Raw genomic sequence first — 16,921 nt, 5'->3', positions numbered from 1 at the left:
TGACATATATGGCGGGGGTTTGTGTTGTTGGTCCACTTGTGGGACTCCTTGACCATGGTGTAGCGTCGACGATAGGCGGGGCTGCATTTGACGGTCTTGAGGCGGTGGTGTCCGAAAGCCACCCCGCATCAAGATCAATATCACAAGCTCAAGCCTCGGACGAAAAGTTTGGCAGATCAATCGTACCGCTCTCCTCAAGGCCGGTGGGACACGATTAAGCCATGTTGTTCTCGTTGGAGTGCTGCAAATCTGCAATGGACCAAGTGGTGGATAATCCCTCTAGTGGATCCATGCCAGAGGACTATGTAAGTTTTCTACCATTGTTGATGTGCAAACTATGTGTGTTCATCTTCTCATCAAATTATTATTGTTGTGTAGCCCAAGTATGCTCAATAATCGTAACGATTTGATGTAAAAACTATGAACTATGGCATCACATGTTTTGTATTGGTCATGTTCGATCTGAAATATCAGTCTAAAACCCTGTTTTTACGAGCCGAGATCACGTGAGAAATAGCAGTACCTGTATTCCTAACCCGTAAAAACTGAATATGGTCAGTTTTTTACGGGGCCCACCTACGTCGATTTGATAGGGGTTGCCTAAGTTAAACTAGGCTGTGCTATCGCTCCTGGCCAAGAAAGAGGCGCAGTGGTGACTCGCAATTCCAGGCCGATCAGTGTAACAGCTATCTAGTGTGCCCCCCTTCTTAAACTTAAGCACAGAAGTGTTACACAACGTCGCATTTTTAGACCTCCAAGGCATACAGCAGCACGAAGTAGAAAACATGGAATGTTAATGCCAGCTACAAGTCATTATCACAGCGTAAGTTCAGTCATGATCCTGTTCCCCCATGGAACTGTAAATCATTTGAGATGGGTTACTAAAAAGGCAGGACCTTAACGCGAGCATAAACTTTCTTTTAGAACCAACCTTCCAACGTAGACTTCCATGATAGTCAAGAGAACACACATTCTATCGACTGCCAACTAAACGCTAGGTCGCTAGGCATGGCTCACATTCTATGACTGGGCAACTTCTTGTTTTGACTCCCCAGGCACAAGTCCACGTATCTTCACATCATAAAATACCTCCTCTACCCTTCTTAAATCATACTTCATCCCTGCAAATAGAAGTTCAAAAGGCAAGAACAAAGTGTGATTAACAACTTACAAGAACAAAGCATGACAAAAATATCAAAGTAAGCTGAAATAACACTGCCAAAGTTATCAAGGTGGTGCTAATACAAAACCTTGTCTGGTGAATTAGTCGAGGAACTCACCATCAAATTTCTTACGCAAGAAATCATTGCGCAGATTCAGCATCCTAAATGAAGCATGCAGATCAGTCAGAAAGCTTAGCACCTTCCTGGGACAGTCATAGTCTCCAGAAGTGACCCGATTCACTACATATCTGGGCTGTACACAATTCAGAAAGCAACCATTAATACCAGTCCTTCCCTATAGAGCATTCACTACACATTTGGGCTGTAGAAAACTCAGCAGGCAGTCCTTCACGTCAGTATTGACTGTTGAACATTAGGATTATATTCATCACATATAAAGTATGTAGAAGATTCAACAAGTAGTCGATAATACAACTCACTGCTTAAACAGAACTGTAATTACATTCACTACATGTCTATCTAGGTTACAGAAAACTCAGCAAGCAATCACTATACCACTCACTGGATGTAAATGACTGGAATTCTTTCTGAATAACTAGAAGCGCATCTAGTGTTTTTACATAAAGTTTGTAACTTTGCAGATATGCCGGCACAGTCTAGTCCACCCATTAAGTGTGCTACAAACTATAGTCCACCTCAGGTTCATATGCTTGACACTACTTGTACATGAATCATTCATGAAGTACTATAGTCCACTGGACTAGCTCAAGTGTAAATAACTGTTGTGGTTGGATGGTTAGAAGGGTGGCTGTACTACAGCCCACCAAGGATTATACCCTAGGTCTGACTCCTTGTGTGTCTCATTAAGGCAGGAATATTTGTCAGTGGGAGGTGCACCTGTGATGACTTCCTCAATCTTGAAGCTGCGCAACTCCAGTCTGTTGTTGTGTGTGTGTTAGTCGTGCATGTGTCTGCATGCCTATGCTGTACGGCTATTGCTCCGGTGTCCCCCCCCCCCTCTAAACTTTATTCTATTTAGACGGCTAGGATCTGCTGATACCCCTTCGTGGGTTGACTTAACATGTGTGTTTGGTTCATGGGCAAGCATGTACAAGATGGGATGGGATAAAATATGTTTACTTAACGATTAATAGAAAAAGATAAATATGCCATTAACACACCGGTTAATATGTAATTAACGAGTCCTTTTCCCTTTGTGGTGGAGGCCGGACCTAGCGGGCGGTAGCCTACCCGTGCCTAGCAAGGTCACTACCCGCACATATTTAGCGAGGCCATTTATGTCGACTGGGTGTGGCGCAGACGTAGCAAGCTCGTTGCTCGCCACGCCATGGAGGCCGCCGCCGCCGAGCTAGGGAGCCACGTTGAAAATCAAGCCCGCCGCTTACCGCGCCCTGGAGGCCGCCGATGTCGAGCTGGGGAGCCACGTGGAAAAGCAAGCCCACCGCTCGCCGTGACATGGTGGCCGCCGCTAAGCTGGGGAGCCACACATACGACGGTGGCAGGTGTCGGAGTCGCGTCGACGGCCATGGATTCTCAGGCGGCTAGTGAGATTAGTCATGAAATTCACGGATCATATGGTCCAGCCTTTCTCAGAAATATTCGGCTTTTTGGATGGGATCATCCATATTTTCTGGTCACGAACCAAACACACGTTTACCAACTGAACGCCGTTCGCAGGGGGGGACACCGGAGCACAGCCCATGCTGTACTCAGTGTTTCTCAAAAAAAAAAAAAAAAAAAAAAGTCCATACTTTACAGTGTGGGTTCAACCTGAGCACGAATAAAATGTTGAAATCAATCTCCATATTCTAATGTACTAGCTTTGGCTCTTCAGCCTTCAAACAGAGGGAATATATATATAATGCAGGTTCATCTGACCCGCAAAAATCATGAAATCAATCTCCATATTCTAATGTATTCATTATGGTTCTTCAACCTTCTAGTTTTACACTTTACACCTAGAAAGAAACAAGTTGGTGGTAAGCGTGTTCACCTTCGGGTCATACCAGCAGCCTGTTTTGGCATGAACAACTCAGATTAATTTGTGATTGCTCACTACCCACCTTTTTATTCTATTCTGGAGTCATCCTGATCTAACATGAGTTTTGTAGATACCCCAGCAGAAACTCAATTTAGTGAAGTAATTAGTTGTGTAAACATATAGTATGCTTTTAATTATTCCCTAGAAAAGCAAGGGTTTCTTGATAGTGTGTAATAAAATTACAGGTTTAGATCAAGGCTTACATCTGATGGTTGCATCTTTGAGATCGTACCAAACTTTTTTGGATCTTAAACATACCTTGAAACCAGAATAGACTTTAGAGCAGGTCACTTGACAATACCTTATCTTTCTTAATTTAGTATCACCAACTTTTCATCATGTAGATATTGCATTGCATTCTTGATGCACTATATAAGGACTAACAGCAGGGAGTCCAAATCCAGGAAATCAGGGGATACTTTAGGCTAAAGTATTGTATTAGGCAATCTAGGATGGAAGGAGTCCAATTTGTCAGGATTTCATGTCGTGTTAGAAAAGCTTAAGGGCTTGAGCATCCGCTATATAAAGGATGTCATGTATCTCATTTTCAGATACGCAAGAAGAATCAATCTATTTTCTCAAAATTGTTCTATCAGATAAACCTGTTTCTATCGAATAGCTTGCAGCCACAACACCTTGCTCTCTTCAGCACGTAGTTATCCTGTTGTAAATCAAGGTTCACAAACCGACCACCATGGATTTTGTTGCCAAGATGTCACAAATTAATATCTTGCTCCACCATTCATCGGGTCCCCTATTCTATCACGGAGAGTGTGCTTCATCAAGTCTCTGATCCTTATGGAGTGGTGAAGAATATTAGAACTTTTCCAGCAAAGTCAAGGACTGTGGCCTTCATCATATATGGTTTAGGCCATGATGCAGCACGAGCTATTGGGAATTTTAAAAGTCACAACGTCTACGATTTCTGTTGTTAACTTGGTATCGAGTTACTGCCCGTATTACTCAACACACCAGGTGCTACAAAGTATACAATAGTAAAACAGCAAGAAGCAGTGGTGGCAGAGGTGCTGCAGCACGAAAAGGGAAAAAAGAAAAGGAAACAGCAGCAGTAGCAGAGCTGAGCTAAGTGGCGGTAGAGGCCATAGTGATGCACGCAGACGGAGGAAAAGTAGTGGCACACAAGCAGCCAAGCACAGAAGAGGAGGGCCAAAGATTATCCTAGAACAGTAGCATGCGCCGCAGAGCTTGGTGCAGTGGACGATCTGTGTCAAAAGACAGGGCGGTCATGGCGCTAACCCTTGCAAAGCCTCCTCAGTTCTATGTAACAAAGAAGAGAATAAAAAGGTGGGTAGTGAGCAACCCTTGCAAAGCTTCCATGACATGTTCTAAATTTGGCTAATACACTGGGCCACAGCATCAGACAGGCTCTAATTTGGTCCTTCCATTCGGAGAGAGCATGGAGGAGGTATCGTACATGCATATCATCAGTTTGTGATGGATCATGGAAGCAGTCAAGGGACCTGGAAGGTAGAAAAACGAAGTCAAGCCAGAAAGGAAAAGGAAAGCTCCTTCAAAGATAGTATGTCCTTGCTGTTCAAGTTGACGTACTATGTCTTCGAGCCAAAGGAAACATGAAAATTTGTACACGATTCCAAAGAGATGAAACAGGTGTTAGCCTTGCTAGTTCACAGGTAGTGTAGTGTGTGGGAAGACGTCTGTTGTGTGATGCTGCCAAAAGCTTCATGCAGCTTGTATTGCATAGTGCTATTTATAGGATACAAGCTAGGTACAACATGTAGATTTCTAAAGCCTTCTAGAGCTTTCTACTGCTATCCTTTTATAGCTATCTGCTACTAGAGTTATCCAGAGTGTTCTACTGGCTAAGACTTACATATGAAATGTACTCCTAGAACATACTAGAACATACCAGCACCTATAGTACTACTAGAAGGTACTAGCTAACTCCTGAGCAAGGATTACTCTAACAATTCTCCCCCTAATCCTTGCTCTTCATGCTTGACTTGATTTGGACCATTCCAATTCTAGCTCTTAGCTCCTGAAACTTCACTCGCCCAAGTGATTTTGTCAAAATATCAGCGAGCTGATCTGAAGTATTGACGAAGCTGGCGTTGATGCTTCCATCTTCCAAGCAGCCTCTGATGAAGTGATACCGAATATCGATATGTTTGCTGCGCTCATGGAAGACTGGATTTTTGGCTAATGCCAAGGCACACTTGTTGTCCACCATTAGCTCAACTGTCTCGGCTTTTCTTCCTTAACGTTCTCCAAGAAGTCGAGCCAGCCAAATTCCTTGAGTTGCTGCAGTTGTGGCTGCGACATACTCTGCCTCGCATGAAGACAGAGCAACCACCCTTTGCTTGAGAGATTGCCAACTCACCAAGCAGTTGCCGAGGAAGAACAGATTGCCGCTCGTGCTCTTCCTAGTGTCAATGTCACCGGCTAGGTCACTGTCGCTGTAACCAATTAGATGTGCATCCTTTGTCTTCCGTCGGTAGTGAAGACCATAGTGGGTCGTGCCAGCGACGTAGCGAAGAATTCTCTTCACCGCCATCATGTGCTCCTCCGTGGGTCGTTCCATGAAACGACTGACGAACCCAACAGCAAATGCAGGTCTGGCCTGGTGTGGACGAGGTAGTGTAGGCTGCCAACGATTTGTCGGTACTTTGTAGCGTCCACCTCTTTTGTTGTACTTTCACGGCTAAGCTTAAGCCGCTCCTCCATTGGGGTCTGCGCTGGATTGCATCCTTCCATTCCGCCCAGCTGCAGGATGCGTGAGGCATAGTGTGCTTGACATATGCTGATGCCATCGCCATGCTGTTGGACTTCAATTCCAAGATAGAATGACAACAATCCAAGGTCACTCATCTGGAATTTTGTCTTCATCTCGGCCTTGAAACTCTCAATTGCTCCATTGGACGAACCTGTGATGATCAGATCATCCACATATACTCCAATGAGCAAGATTGTGTCACCCGTGATGCGCCGGTAGATTGCATGCTCGTGCTCGCTCTGCTTGAAGCCCATTTCTTTGAGCGTGGAGTCGAGCTTCGCATTCCATGCCCGCGGAGCTTGCCGCAAACCATAGAGGGCCTTGCATAGCCGTAGGACTTTTCCTTCTTCTTCGGTGACGACGAAACCCGGTGGCTGCTTCACATAGACCTTCTCCTTCAGTTCTCCATTGAGGAAGGCTGATTTTACGTCCATGTGGTGGACGGGCCACCCCTCCTGGGCAGCCAAAGCAAGCAGCAGCCGGATTGATTCCATGCGAGCGACGGGAGCAAAGACTTCATCAAAGTCTATGCCTGCTTGCTGGACGAAGCCACGAGTGACCAACCGTGCTTTGTGTTTGATTACTTCGCCGGCTTCATTTTTCTTCAACTTATAAACCCATTTGAGGCCTATTGGTTGATGCCCGTGTGGCAGGTCAACAAGCTCCCATGTGTTGTTTCGCTCCACTGCTTCAATTTCCTCGCGCATGGCTGCCTGCCATGCCTTGTCGCGCTCAGCTTCTGCGAATGAGCACGGCTCCCCCGTGCTGGCCAAGTGTAGCTCAGAGTCGAGGTTGCGCAGTGCGAGCCCAGGCGGTTCGTCTCCAATCAGGTTTTCGACCCTGCGATAGCGAACCGGTGTGTCTCCATGCACAGCATCCAGTCGAACATCATCATCTGCTAGTGGTGTGACGAAATTGCTGGAGCTGATGGAGGGGTTAGTGGGGCGTTGGTTCAGGCACCTTGAGCCCCACGTCTCGAAGACAGAGATCTGTCCCCAGCTGAACTGGACACCTGGCTAGGCACTCTTGTGGCATGACAGCTGATATATTCCACATCAAAGTTGTTGCTGGGGATTTCGCCGCCATCTGCTGCCCAATCCCAACCTCGCTCTTCATCAAAGATAACGTCACGAGCGATGCGAACACGCCTTGTGGCTGGGTCCAGCAGTCTGTATGCCTTTACTCCATCCTCATAGCCAATGAAGACAGCGGGAGAGCTGCGGTCATCGAGCTTGCGTAGGTTCCCCTGTTCCTTGACATATGCCAAGCACCCAAAGGTGCAAAGGTAGTGGACAGCCGGCTTGCGGCCATGCCACGCCTCGTAAGGCGTCTTTCCTGTGAGGGCTTTGGTGGGATCTCGGTTTAGGAGGAAGACAACAGTGCTGACCGCCTCCCCCCAAAATTCAGCTGGCATACTCCTTTGTTTCAGCAAAGAACGTGCCATTGCCACCACTGTTTGGTTCCGCCTCTCGACGACGCCATTCTGCTGTGGGGCATATGGCGCAGAGAAGCTCGATTCCGTCATCAGCACAGTAGGCTGCAAAATCTGTTGAAGTGAACTCACCGCCGTTGTCCGTGCGGAACACACGCAGTTTGCATCCGCTTTGAGCTTCCGATGCTGCCTGAACTCTTTTGATGGCATCTGCTGCATCATTCTTGGCTGCCAGGAGCATCACCCACATGTAGCAAGTGGCGTCATCCACCAACAGCAAGAAGTAGCGCCTAGCGAGTGGCGTCATCCACCAACAGCAAGAAGTAGCGCCGGCCTCCAGGTGTCGCCGGCGAAATGGGACCGCAGAGGTCGCCGTGGACAAGCTCAAGTGGCTCATGTGCACGATACCTTGCTTGCCGAGGGAACGGGCTGCGGCGATGCTTCGTGATGACGCATGTGTCGCAGAACTGCTCCACGTGTTCGAGCCGTGGCAGCCCACGTGCCATGGCGAGGCGTCCCATCTTCTCCAAAGCATCAAAGTTGAGATGCCCAAATCGCTCATGTCAGCGCCAAGCATTATCATCGTGGAGGGCAGAGAGACAAATTAATCTCAAGATGGAGGAGATAGAGGCGATTCCGGCAGCGTGTGACCCGAACAAGGAGTCGTCCTTGCTGATCCCATATGCGAAGCACACCTCTCCTGATCAGCACGCATGCGTCGCTCTCGTCAAGTTGACCAATGCTGATGATCGAGTTCTTCAGGCGTGGGATGTAGTAGACGCCGCTGAGAGCCTTGTGTTCACCATTTCTGCCTGCAAAGATGATGGTGCCCATGCCCTTCATTTCCACGACTGAGCTGTCGCCGAATTTGATAGTGCCGGTGATTGTACGGTCAATTTCAGCAAAGGCGTCCCAATGGCCCGTCATGTGATTTGTAGCGCCGGTGTCGAGGTACCAGCCCTCGATTCGCTCGTCGTCGCTGCTCGTCCCAAGGTAAGCTTTTGCCTTCGGCTCGTCGATGTGAAGAGGGACATGCTCTGGAGCTGTGATGGTGCTATCTTGAACCACAATGGCCGGGGCTGGAGCAACATTCTGCTGCGCACCAGCTGGAGCATCACTTTTCTCCACCGGCATGGCTGGAGCTGGAGTAGTGCTTTGCTGCACCATCATGGCAGGGCAGGAGTGGTGCAGGACTGCGCCATGAGGAGTACAGGCTCCTCATCATCTTCCTCTGCTTCAGCCAGGTGTGCCCTGTTTCTCCGGGGCCTTGGCACAATGGCCACGACGGCCGCAGTTGCGGCATGTGTCATCTCGCGGGCCGTCCCTAGCCGGCACGATCGTCGTTGCCTTCTCCAACCTTCTTACGTGGTGGCCGTCGTCATCGTTGTCCGCTGCCGCGTGCAGGCCTGGAGGAGCTGCCTCCTTGGCGCCCCTTCATCCTCTCTAGCCATTGCTCCTCGGTGAGTAGGAGCTTGCCCTGCTCACGCGCTGGCTCATGCAGCTCAAGGCGATCCTCAGTTGCCTTCAGCCGACCAGTAACTTCCTCCAATGACATACCAGTAACTTCCTTGGCGGCACAACCTGCAAAAACTTCTCGACGACTTGAGTTTCGTTGATAGGTGCTCCGAGCGTGGCGAGGCTTGTGACGAGGTTCGTAAGGCATAGCGCGAAATCATCAACAGACTCCTCGTCGCGGAATGAGATCATCTCAAATTCCTTCTTTAGCTGTTGCATCTTGCCCTTCCGCACGCGGTCTGAATCGACGCGCATGGCTCGAATCGCCTCCCACGCCTCCAACGCTGTCCGCTTGACAGCTAGTCCAGCCATCATTTCTGGTGGCACCGCTTGCAAGATGGCCTCCAGCGCCATTCGATCTTCCAGATAGTCGTCGGCACCGAGCTCAATTGCATCCCAGATGCCCCGAGCCTGCAGCTTCACCTTCATGAGGAGGCTCCATTCGGTGTAGTTCGTCCGCGTCAGCATCGGGTAACTGCCACTGCCGACATCCTTCGCGACTCGCTCGACCACAACCTCGCGCCTTCCTGCATCACGGTGGCGCGATCGTCTTGGTGGTAAGGAAGGGGAACGGCGCTGCGGCTGGCGAGGCGGACTGCCAGCAACACCTTGAACTGGAGCCGACATCTCTCAGGATCCTAACTTCACCAAGGCTCTGATACCAATTGTTAGCCTTGCTAGTTCACAGGTAGTGTAGTGTGTGGGAAGAAGTACGATGCTGCCAAAAGCTTCATGCAGCTTGTATTGCATAGTGCTATTTATAGGATACAAGCTAGGTACAACATGTAGATTTCTAAACATGGTTCAAAAAAGCGTTCCTGAGCGTACGCTTAAGCATAGATTAGAGCTAAGCGGAGCCCTTCCGCTCAGCTTTCGGCCTGAGCGAGAGGAAAAGCGAGGAGGAGTTGTGGAGGCAGGCTCTCAGGTAGAAGCAAGAGGGTTAGGGTAAGGAATCCCGTACTCATCCCAATTCCACTCCCATGTCGAGGCAGAAGCACCATTGGAGCTCCTCCACGCCACTGGTCAAGCTCTTCTTCCGCGACGTCCTGTAGATCTTCCTCAAGGCCACCTAGACAGGGTCCCCTTCCTCCAGCAGCTCGTTTCCCTCGTCCCCTTCCAGTCCAGATCGAGGGGATCAAAGTGAGAGAGGCGGGTGTGCGTGAGGGGCGGCTATGACCTGGGACCTGGGAGGCTGCGATGTAGGAGGGGATCGATTTATTTGTAGTGTGAGGTTATTGGGCTTTTTGGAGGAGATCGATTTATTTGCATTGTGTGAGGTTATTGGGCTTTTTGGAGGGGATCAATGTGTTTGGCTACGACCTAAGAAGCAAGAGGCATCTACGTGAGGTTATTCAATATTTTCTATTTTAGGCTTACATATGTCTGTTTTGCCCTGCACGCTTAAGCGCGCTTAAGCTCGCTTAAGCAGTAGTTCCTCTAGACAGAGCCTCACCGCTCGCTTAGCGCTCAACGCTTTTTTGAACCTTGTTTCTAAAGCCTTCTAGAACTTTCTACTGCTATCCTTTTATAGCTATCTGCTACTAGAGTTATCCATAGTGTTCTACTGGCTAAGACTTACATATGAAATGTACTCCTAGAACATACTAGAACATACCAGCACCTACAGTGCTACTAGAAGGTACTAGCTAACTCCTGAGCAAGGATTACTCTAACAACAGGGACCATGACTACCAAGAGATCGGGAAACAATTATGGTTAGGAGGAAGCTCGAAGCTTGTATGCCTTGTCTCCTTGTATTTGCTCCAGAAGGATACTGGATACACAAACAGGAGGATCTGGGATTGGGCTATGCACATGGAATAAAAGGAAACACTCGACCCTTTCTTACACGGAAGTATTTACACAAAGCAATTATTTCATGCACCATGCACTAAACAAGGAGTATTGCAGGAATTCTATTCAAATTGGTTTCCAAAGGATCGACCACACAGGAGCATGCAGCGTAACATCAGATAAAGCTCTTATCACTCTTGTAGCGTCCAGGAAAATATTCCATATTAGATTCTATTGTTGTTTTTATTTTGTGCATCATGACATCATGCATATTTTCAAACCTAAAATTATTTAGCCAAAATCCTAATTTTTTTTGCAGAAATATCCTGGCAGTTTTATTATGCCCTCTCATCTTTTTCTTATTTAATCAAAACAAATAATATTTTCCTCAAAATGTTTTCTCGCTTTAATAAAATAGAAGTAGGCAAACGCCTGACACAGTTTTTGCCCAAAACTAACCCAGGCCCACCTGCCTTTGGCCTATTTAAAAGGCACCATATCATTCCTCTCCTTTTTACCCTTTGATTTGGGCACTCAGGTTTGTGGAGCACGAATCATAGGGTGCAAGGGGGAAAAAAAGAGAGGATCTCAGATCTGGAAAAAGTAGGTGATTTGAGCCCTAGGGTTTGTGGAGGAAGAATGATAGGGTGCCCTTTAAATAGGCCAAAGGTTGTGCCATGGCTGGTTTTGGGCCAAAACTTTGTCAGACTTTTGCCTACTTTTATTTTATTAAAGCAAGAAAACATTTTTGAAAATTAAAACAGACCAGAAAATATTATTTGTTTTAATTAAATAAGAAAAAGACGAGAGGGATTAATACAACCGCCAGGGTATTTTCTCAAAACACCCGGTACAGAATTATTGTAACACCAGTGATTAGCATTGATTTTTATGGGGCAAAAGCTGGCTGCCAATGCTTCATATAGCCTTTGCCCAGGCTACGTGAGTGTCTTGCTCCACCACTGGCAGACACCATCAACCCTCGACGAGCACCACCGCCAATCCAGGCCTCCAGACCAAAAGTCTCGACAGCTACGCGTCCATAGCCATGTTTCCAGTGTCAAGTAGAAACTCACCAGATCTCCATCACTGGCCTCTCCGGCCACCGTCCCTGCTGCAAACCAGCAGGCAACAACCACCCCTTCAAACTGCAGCACAACCCCTCCACCTCCAGTCTGCTGGGGCCACCACTGCCTATGTTGGCCAGAAGCTTCCCTGATGTGTCTCCACCATCAGACAACACCACCGTATCTCTGCCCTCGGTCGATGGTGCACCTGCGCCATCTTCTTGTCCTTCATCTGTCACTTCCCAACCTTCCCTCCTCCGCGAAGTGGCAGCAGTCAGTAAGGCAACACCGCCCACGGGCTCTGAGCATGCAGTTAAATGGTGTTCAGGCTCTGCGTGCAATTGCCTCCTATCAGGGGTTCAGTACACGAACAAAGTTCTGCAATTAGATTCCGTGTGTGGTCACCAATGATCCAGGAACAGGATCTTGACTTCTTTACCCATTGGTGAAATAGTATTGATCAAGTGTGGGTTCACTGGAGATTAGCCAAAATGAAAGTTACAGATGTACGGTTCTTTAGAGTGTAAATATCCAAAGATGCCCACGTGTTGCTTAATAATAGGATATGGGCTTCCGACGAGCTTAAGTCAATCCCAGCTTGCTGCCCATGTAGGTTCTTTTGGATGGATTGCACAATTTAATGGGATTCCTTACCTAGCTTCATGCGTATATCGTCTTGGTCACTCTGATATATCTTGGCAATTTTAGATCAATCACTTACTGTATATGTTATTTGATTGTTTACAATGATGCACTTAATGCGCTTCCATTCGTCCTATTTGGTAACGGAAAACTAACCAGGATTCGAGAAGATAACTGCACAAAGACAGAGCTTAAAGAGTAGGGATTGAGAAGTAAAGGCTTGGTGAAGAGAATCAAAGGGCTTCCTGGTGGTTGCTAAATAGGGGGGAGGGTCTGAGGAAGGCAGGCATAAGATGCGCACTCGTAATTCGCGTAACAGAATTATAAACAACCCTTTGATTAATACTTATATACATCTCTCTATCTATCTGTAGCAAGGCACGGGGATTTAGCTAGTAGGCATATACGTGTTCAGATACTTCTAGTGGCTTTGATCAAAGTATTGTATCTTAAGAAGCTCCCGTTTAATATGCTTTGCGAGTAAAAAAGCTTAACTTGTAAGAGCCATATCAAGATTACCATGAAGTACTTATTTATCACTTTCATCCTTAACTTAGGCTTCCATATCAGCATTTTGCCTAGTTGGCGTGTTTTATATACAGCTGATGCCATTGCACTGAGACTGCACATGTACATAAATTATGAGTTTGTTTAGCAAAAAAAAAGATTTTATATGACGGTGCGCACCTATGTAGATACCACACAAGGTCTTGCTAAATACTTCTGTTAGAATGCCAAACACGCAGCAGAATCATGAAACAGCCCTTATGACTTTGGTGCCAACTATGAGGACTGACCATTTCTGCCAAGACACAGGTTCAGTACAAACCTATGTCTGGAGGAGCAGGGCGACGACTTCTTGCAGAAATTTTAGTGCAATAAAGCAGTCAAGTATCATAATGTTCCCTATGCAAAAAGCACGAGGGTAATGATATCGAGATTAGAGTGTCTGCTAAAAATGGTGTGCATGTATTCTGCAAACCCCTTTTAGAAATGGAAGAATATTGAATGTTCTTATTCTAAATAGTTGGTGGTCATCCTTAATGGCTTTATAACTCTACTGTATGACTGACATTTTATGCTCCACATAAATAAATGTGAAGAGTGTGGAATTGAAAAGGGTAGGTACATGTCATGCATCTACCTTGCAAAACAAAATTTCTTCGCAAGTACATCAAAAAGATACTTAGACTCAAATTATAACATAACAATTAATTTTTCAATATGGTTTGTTTTAATCCTTGGATATTGATATGAAGATTATAAGTGGTATTTTCTTAACAAAGAGATATTGATTGTGGCTTATTTATAACACTGTATATTGGTGTATTAACCACATACATACCAACAGCACATGACGACAAAGATAAACTAATAGTGCAAAAAAAAATTGTGCATGTAGTCAAAATCAAGTAGGTAGTTGATGGGGAACTTACAAAATCATTCGACATGAAGCACAGCCCTGCAACACAAACAAGTCATCATGTGAATAAGCAATGTCATTTGTACACAACGTTACAGAAAAACAAAAACATGGTAAACCTTCAAGCAACTTAGTTGTTTAGAAAAAGAGCTGCAAAAGTTCTCATGTCAATGCTATAGGATGAAAAATAGCTTATCTGTGCCAGATAATAAGCATCTTTCAATCAAAAGGAGAGTCAAATATATACTCCCCGTAAACCGTTCTTGAGCAAAATATTTAAGAAGTGTGAGATTTAGATCGATAAATGACATTCAATCCACAAAGCAAATAGGATAAAACACGGGGATGCAGATGACAAACCAGTCAGGTAGTCTTCAACGTCCAGGCCAAACTCTCCAGAGCTCACTGCAAAAGAAGAGGGGCATAGCACATTTAGCTCCGTAGGCGAACACACTGACACTGTAAGCCACAACTAATCCAACAGTTGGCAGAGCCTTGACGTACATCCTAGCTTCTCCTGAGCCTCGGCGTGTGTGAGGAGGCCGCCAGTCTCAAGCCAGTAAGTGAACGCCAGCATCGACACCACGGTCTGTGTCTCAGTCCTCCAGTCCCCATGGTACCTAAGCCAGTAAGCCAATACATGAGCAGTTTCCAACCTCTGCAACCTGGAAAGGCGCGTAGTGAAGCCATGTAATCACCTGTAGTACTGACCGGGGCACTCTTTCAGGATCTCCGCGAGCTGAGAGTAGAGCACCTTGATCACCTCCACCTGTAGCTTGGCCTTGCCGAGCACATCTGCACGAAGAGAAGAGAGGAGAGGAGATAGCCCCGCGTCAAGCCAGGAGGCAAATCGCAAGGAAGAGCCAAAATCCGAAGAGAAATGGAACCTGAAAGGGGGACTGGCTGGTGGACGAGGAGGAGCGCAGCGGTGGCGGCCCGGGAGGCTGACTCGACCTCAGAAACGACGGCGCGGATGCGGTCTCGGAGGGCGGAGGAACCGTCGAGCTGCGCGCGGAAGGACTCGAACTGCGCGTCCATGAGGGCAGGCAACGGCGGCGGCTGGGAGTCGGAGGGGGGCGCGCAAGGCGGAACGGCTGAGGAGGAGGAGGAGGAGGAGGAGGAGAGGCAGTGCAGGGGGAGAAGGAGGACACGGCGAGGAGGGAGGAGACGGGAGGCGGCGACGGGAGGAGCGAAGAACGCGGCTCGGAGCGCGGCGGCGGTGGCTGCTACCGCTGTTGCTGCGGGTCTCATCGCGGACGCGGAGCAGTGGGTTTTGGGGGATTTTAGGGGGTCGTGTTGTGGAAGCTGGAGCCTGGAGAGGCCGCCGAGAGGATGCCATGTGCCTTCGGGCCAGCCACGAAAGCGTAAGCTGGACCAGGCCGTGAAGGTCCTGATTCTTCAAAGCCGAAATACCCAACGCTAGCCCGGCATGACGAGGGGTATGCGTTAAAAATCGGTGCCCCGGGGTGCGGGTGCTCCTATCCAACGCTTTAAGCCATAACTCCGTCTGGGATCGCATCAGGATGGTATACACCCTGCGGGTGATGGGCTCGGCCCATTTGTTTAACTATTGCACCGGGATCGCTTCAGGACGTTAGTAGCTGCTTTATGCCCAGTAGCACATTTTTCCCTCACGTTAGGGTTTGAGCTCTCCTCTCGCGGCGGCTGTCGGCGTTGAGTGTTTTCCTTTCGCTCTCTCCAATCCAGACTACTTTTCGCTGCAGATCGCTCTGGAGCAAGTATTCTCGGGTGGGAACTAGGGTTTCTCAGATCGTTTTGACGTGGGCGGAGCCATGTCGACGGAAGATCAAGGATCATAGTCCGCTAGTGGCGATGGCGGGATTGAGCAGATGATGAAGCAGTTGGGGCTTTGTGAGGAGGATTTGGATGATGTGGTCTATGAAGCGGAAGATCCGCCGCCGGCGGAGACGACTCGATGGATGATCATAGCTAGGGTTTATACGGATAGCAAGTATTCAGCCTACTGGTTCTTCAAGAACATGAAATCTTCTTGGGATTTGGCCAAGGATGCAAAGACTAAAACCCTAGAGAGCAACCTCCATATTTTCCAATTCTCGTGCTTAGGCGACTAGGATAAGGTTACTGAAGGAGGCCCGTGGGCGTTCAGAGGCAATTCAGTCCTTATGGCACCTTACAATGGTTTTTCAAAACCTTCGTCTATCAAGCTAGATCATATTGATATATGGATCCAGATGCATGATCTCCCTATTGGCTATGCATGCCCCAATGGTGAAGGCGTTGGCATCCAAGGTAGGCGAGTTCAAAACATCAGAAAGCAACTCATTTGGCTTTGAAGGCAATTTCTACCGTGTTAAGGTTAGATTGGATGTGAGGAAACCTTTGAAGAGTGTTGTCTCTATGAGCAGAGGAGGGAAGAGGGAGTTGTTCCTGGTCAGATACGAAAAGCTTCCTAACTGGTGTCAAGTGTGTGGCCATATTGGTCATGAGTACAAGGAGCATGGGGATGGAATCCATCCTCCTTCTGCGCTGGTGTTAAAGAACTTACGCGCGGGCTGGAGATCACGTGAAGGAGGTAGCAGGCATGACAGAGGCTCCCGTGGAGGGAGAGGAGGTTTTGGTGCAGGCCGGGGAGGTGTACCTCTGTCGCATAATTTTACTGTTGTTGGCACTGAAGAGGAACTGGAGGATGTATGGAAGGAGATGATCCGGAGAATAATAGAAAGCGAGATGCTCCCTCTGCAAGTTTACCTGGTGCAAATGGCACACCGGTGGTTAATGATGGCAAGGTGGGGTCGATGGTTAACCAATTTGAAGTTCCTCTGAGCAACACGGCGACACCTCCTAGCCATGTCCCTGTGCGTGATCCGAAGAGGATGAAGGCAGTTGCTAGGACAAAAAGTGATAAAAAAGCTTCTGAAAATCCTGCGGGCTCCGGTGAGGGGCGCCGCCCGTCTCAATGAGTGTCAAGAGCTTGAACTGTCGAGGAGCGGGCAATGCCTCGACAGTCAAAGAGTTGTGTGACTTTGTCACTAAGTTTGCTCCTTCTATTTTATGTATCCAAGTGACACAAATAATCAAGGCACGTGTGGAGACCTTGGCTAGCTCCTTAGGTTTTGATCATGCTTTTG

The 16,921-nt window shown here is 47.7% G+C and overlaps 1 protein-coding gene across 1 annotated transcript; it reads right to left on the bottom strand.

The window, feature by feature from the left end:
- Positions 1-777: 777 nt before the first annotated feature.
- LOC124650473 (translin) lies at positions 778-15,079 on the bottom strand. The gene is made up of 7 exons (XM_047189995.1): positions 14,699-15,079; positions 14,510-14,606; positions 14,316-14,431; positions 14,172-14,216; positions 13,825-13,850; positions 1,281-1,416; positions 778-1,121 (listed from the first exon to the last, which is right to left on the bottom strand). Exons 1-7 carry the CDS (start codon positions 15,060-15,062, stop codon positions 1,021-1,023), a joined length of 885 nt encoding a protein of 294 aa, XP_047045951.1. The 5' UTR covers positions 15,063-15,079; the 3' UTR covers positions 778-1,020.
- Positions 15,080-16,921: the final 1,842 nt, after the last annotated feature.

Source organism: Lolium rigidum, chromosome 4, assembly GCF_022539505.1.
Source record: "Lolium rigidum isolate FL_2022 chromosome 4, APGP_CSIRO_Lrig_0.1, whole genome shotgun sequence".
NCBI classification, from domain to species: Eukaryota; Viridiplantae; Streptophyta; class Magnoliopsida; order Poales; family Poaceae; genus Lolium; species Lolium rigidum.
The sequence above is the reverse complement of the archived record's forward strand: the minus strand, read 5'-3'. Positions and strand labels throughout refer to the sequence as shown.

What these genes read in the sequence shown, in the direction of transcription:
- LOC124650473 (XM_047189995.1), bottom strand. Translation starts at nt 15,062, where the DNA reads ATGAGACCCGCAGCAACAGCGGTAGCAGCCACCGCCGCCGCGCTCCGA. An exon ending in CCAGCCAGTCCCCCTTTCAG is followed by an intron (nt 14,607 to 14,698) that starts GTTCCATTTCTC and finishes CTCTTCGTGCAG; the next exon opens with ATGTGCTCGGCAAGGCCAAG. An exon ending in CTTGCGTAAGAAATTTGATG is followed by an intron (nt 1,122 to 1,280) that starts GTGAGTTCCTCG and finishes TTCTATTTGCAG; the next exon opens with GGATGAAGTATGATTTAAGA.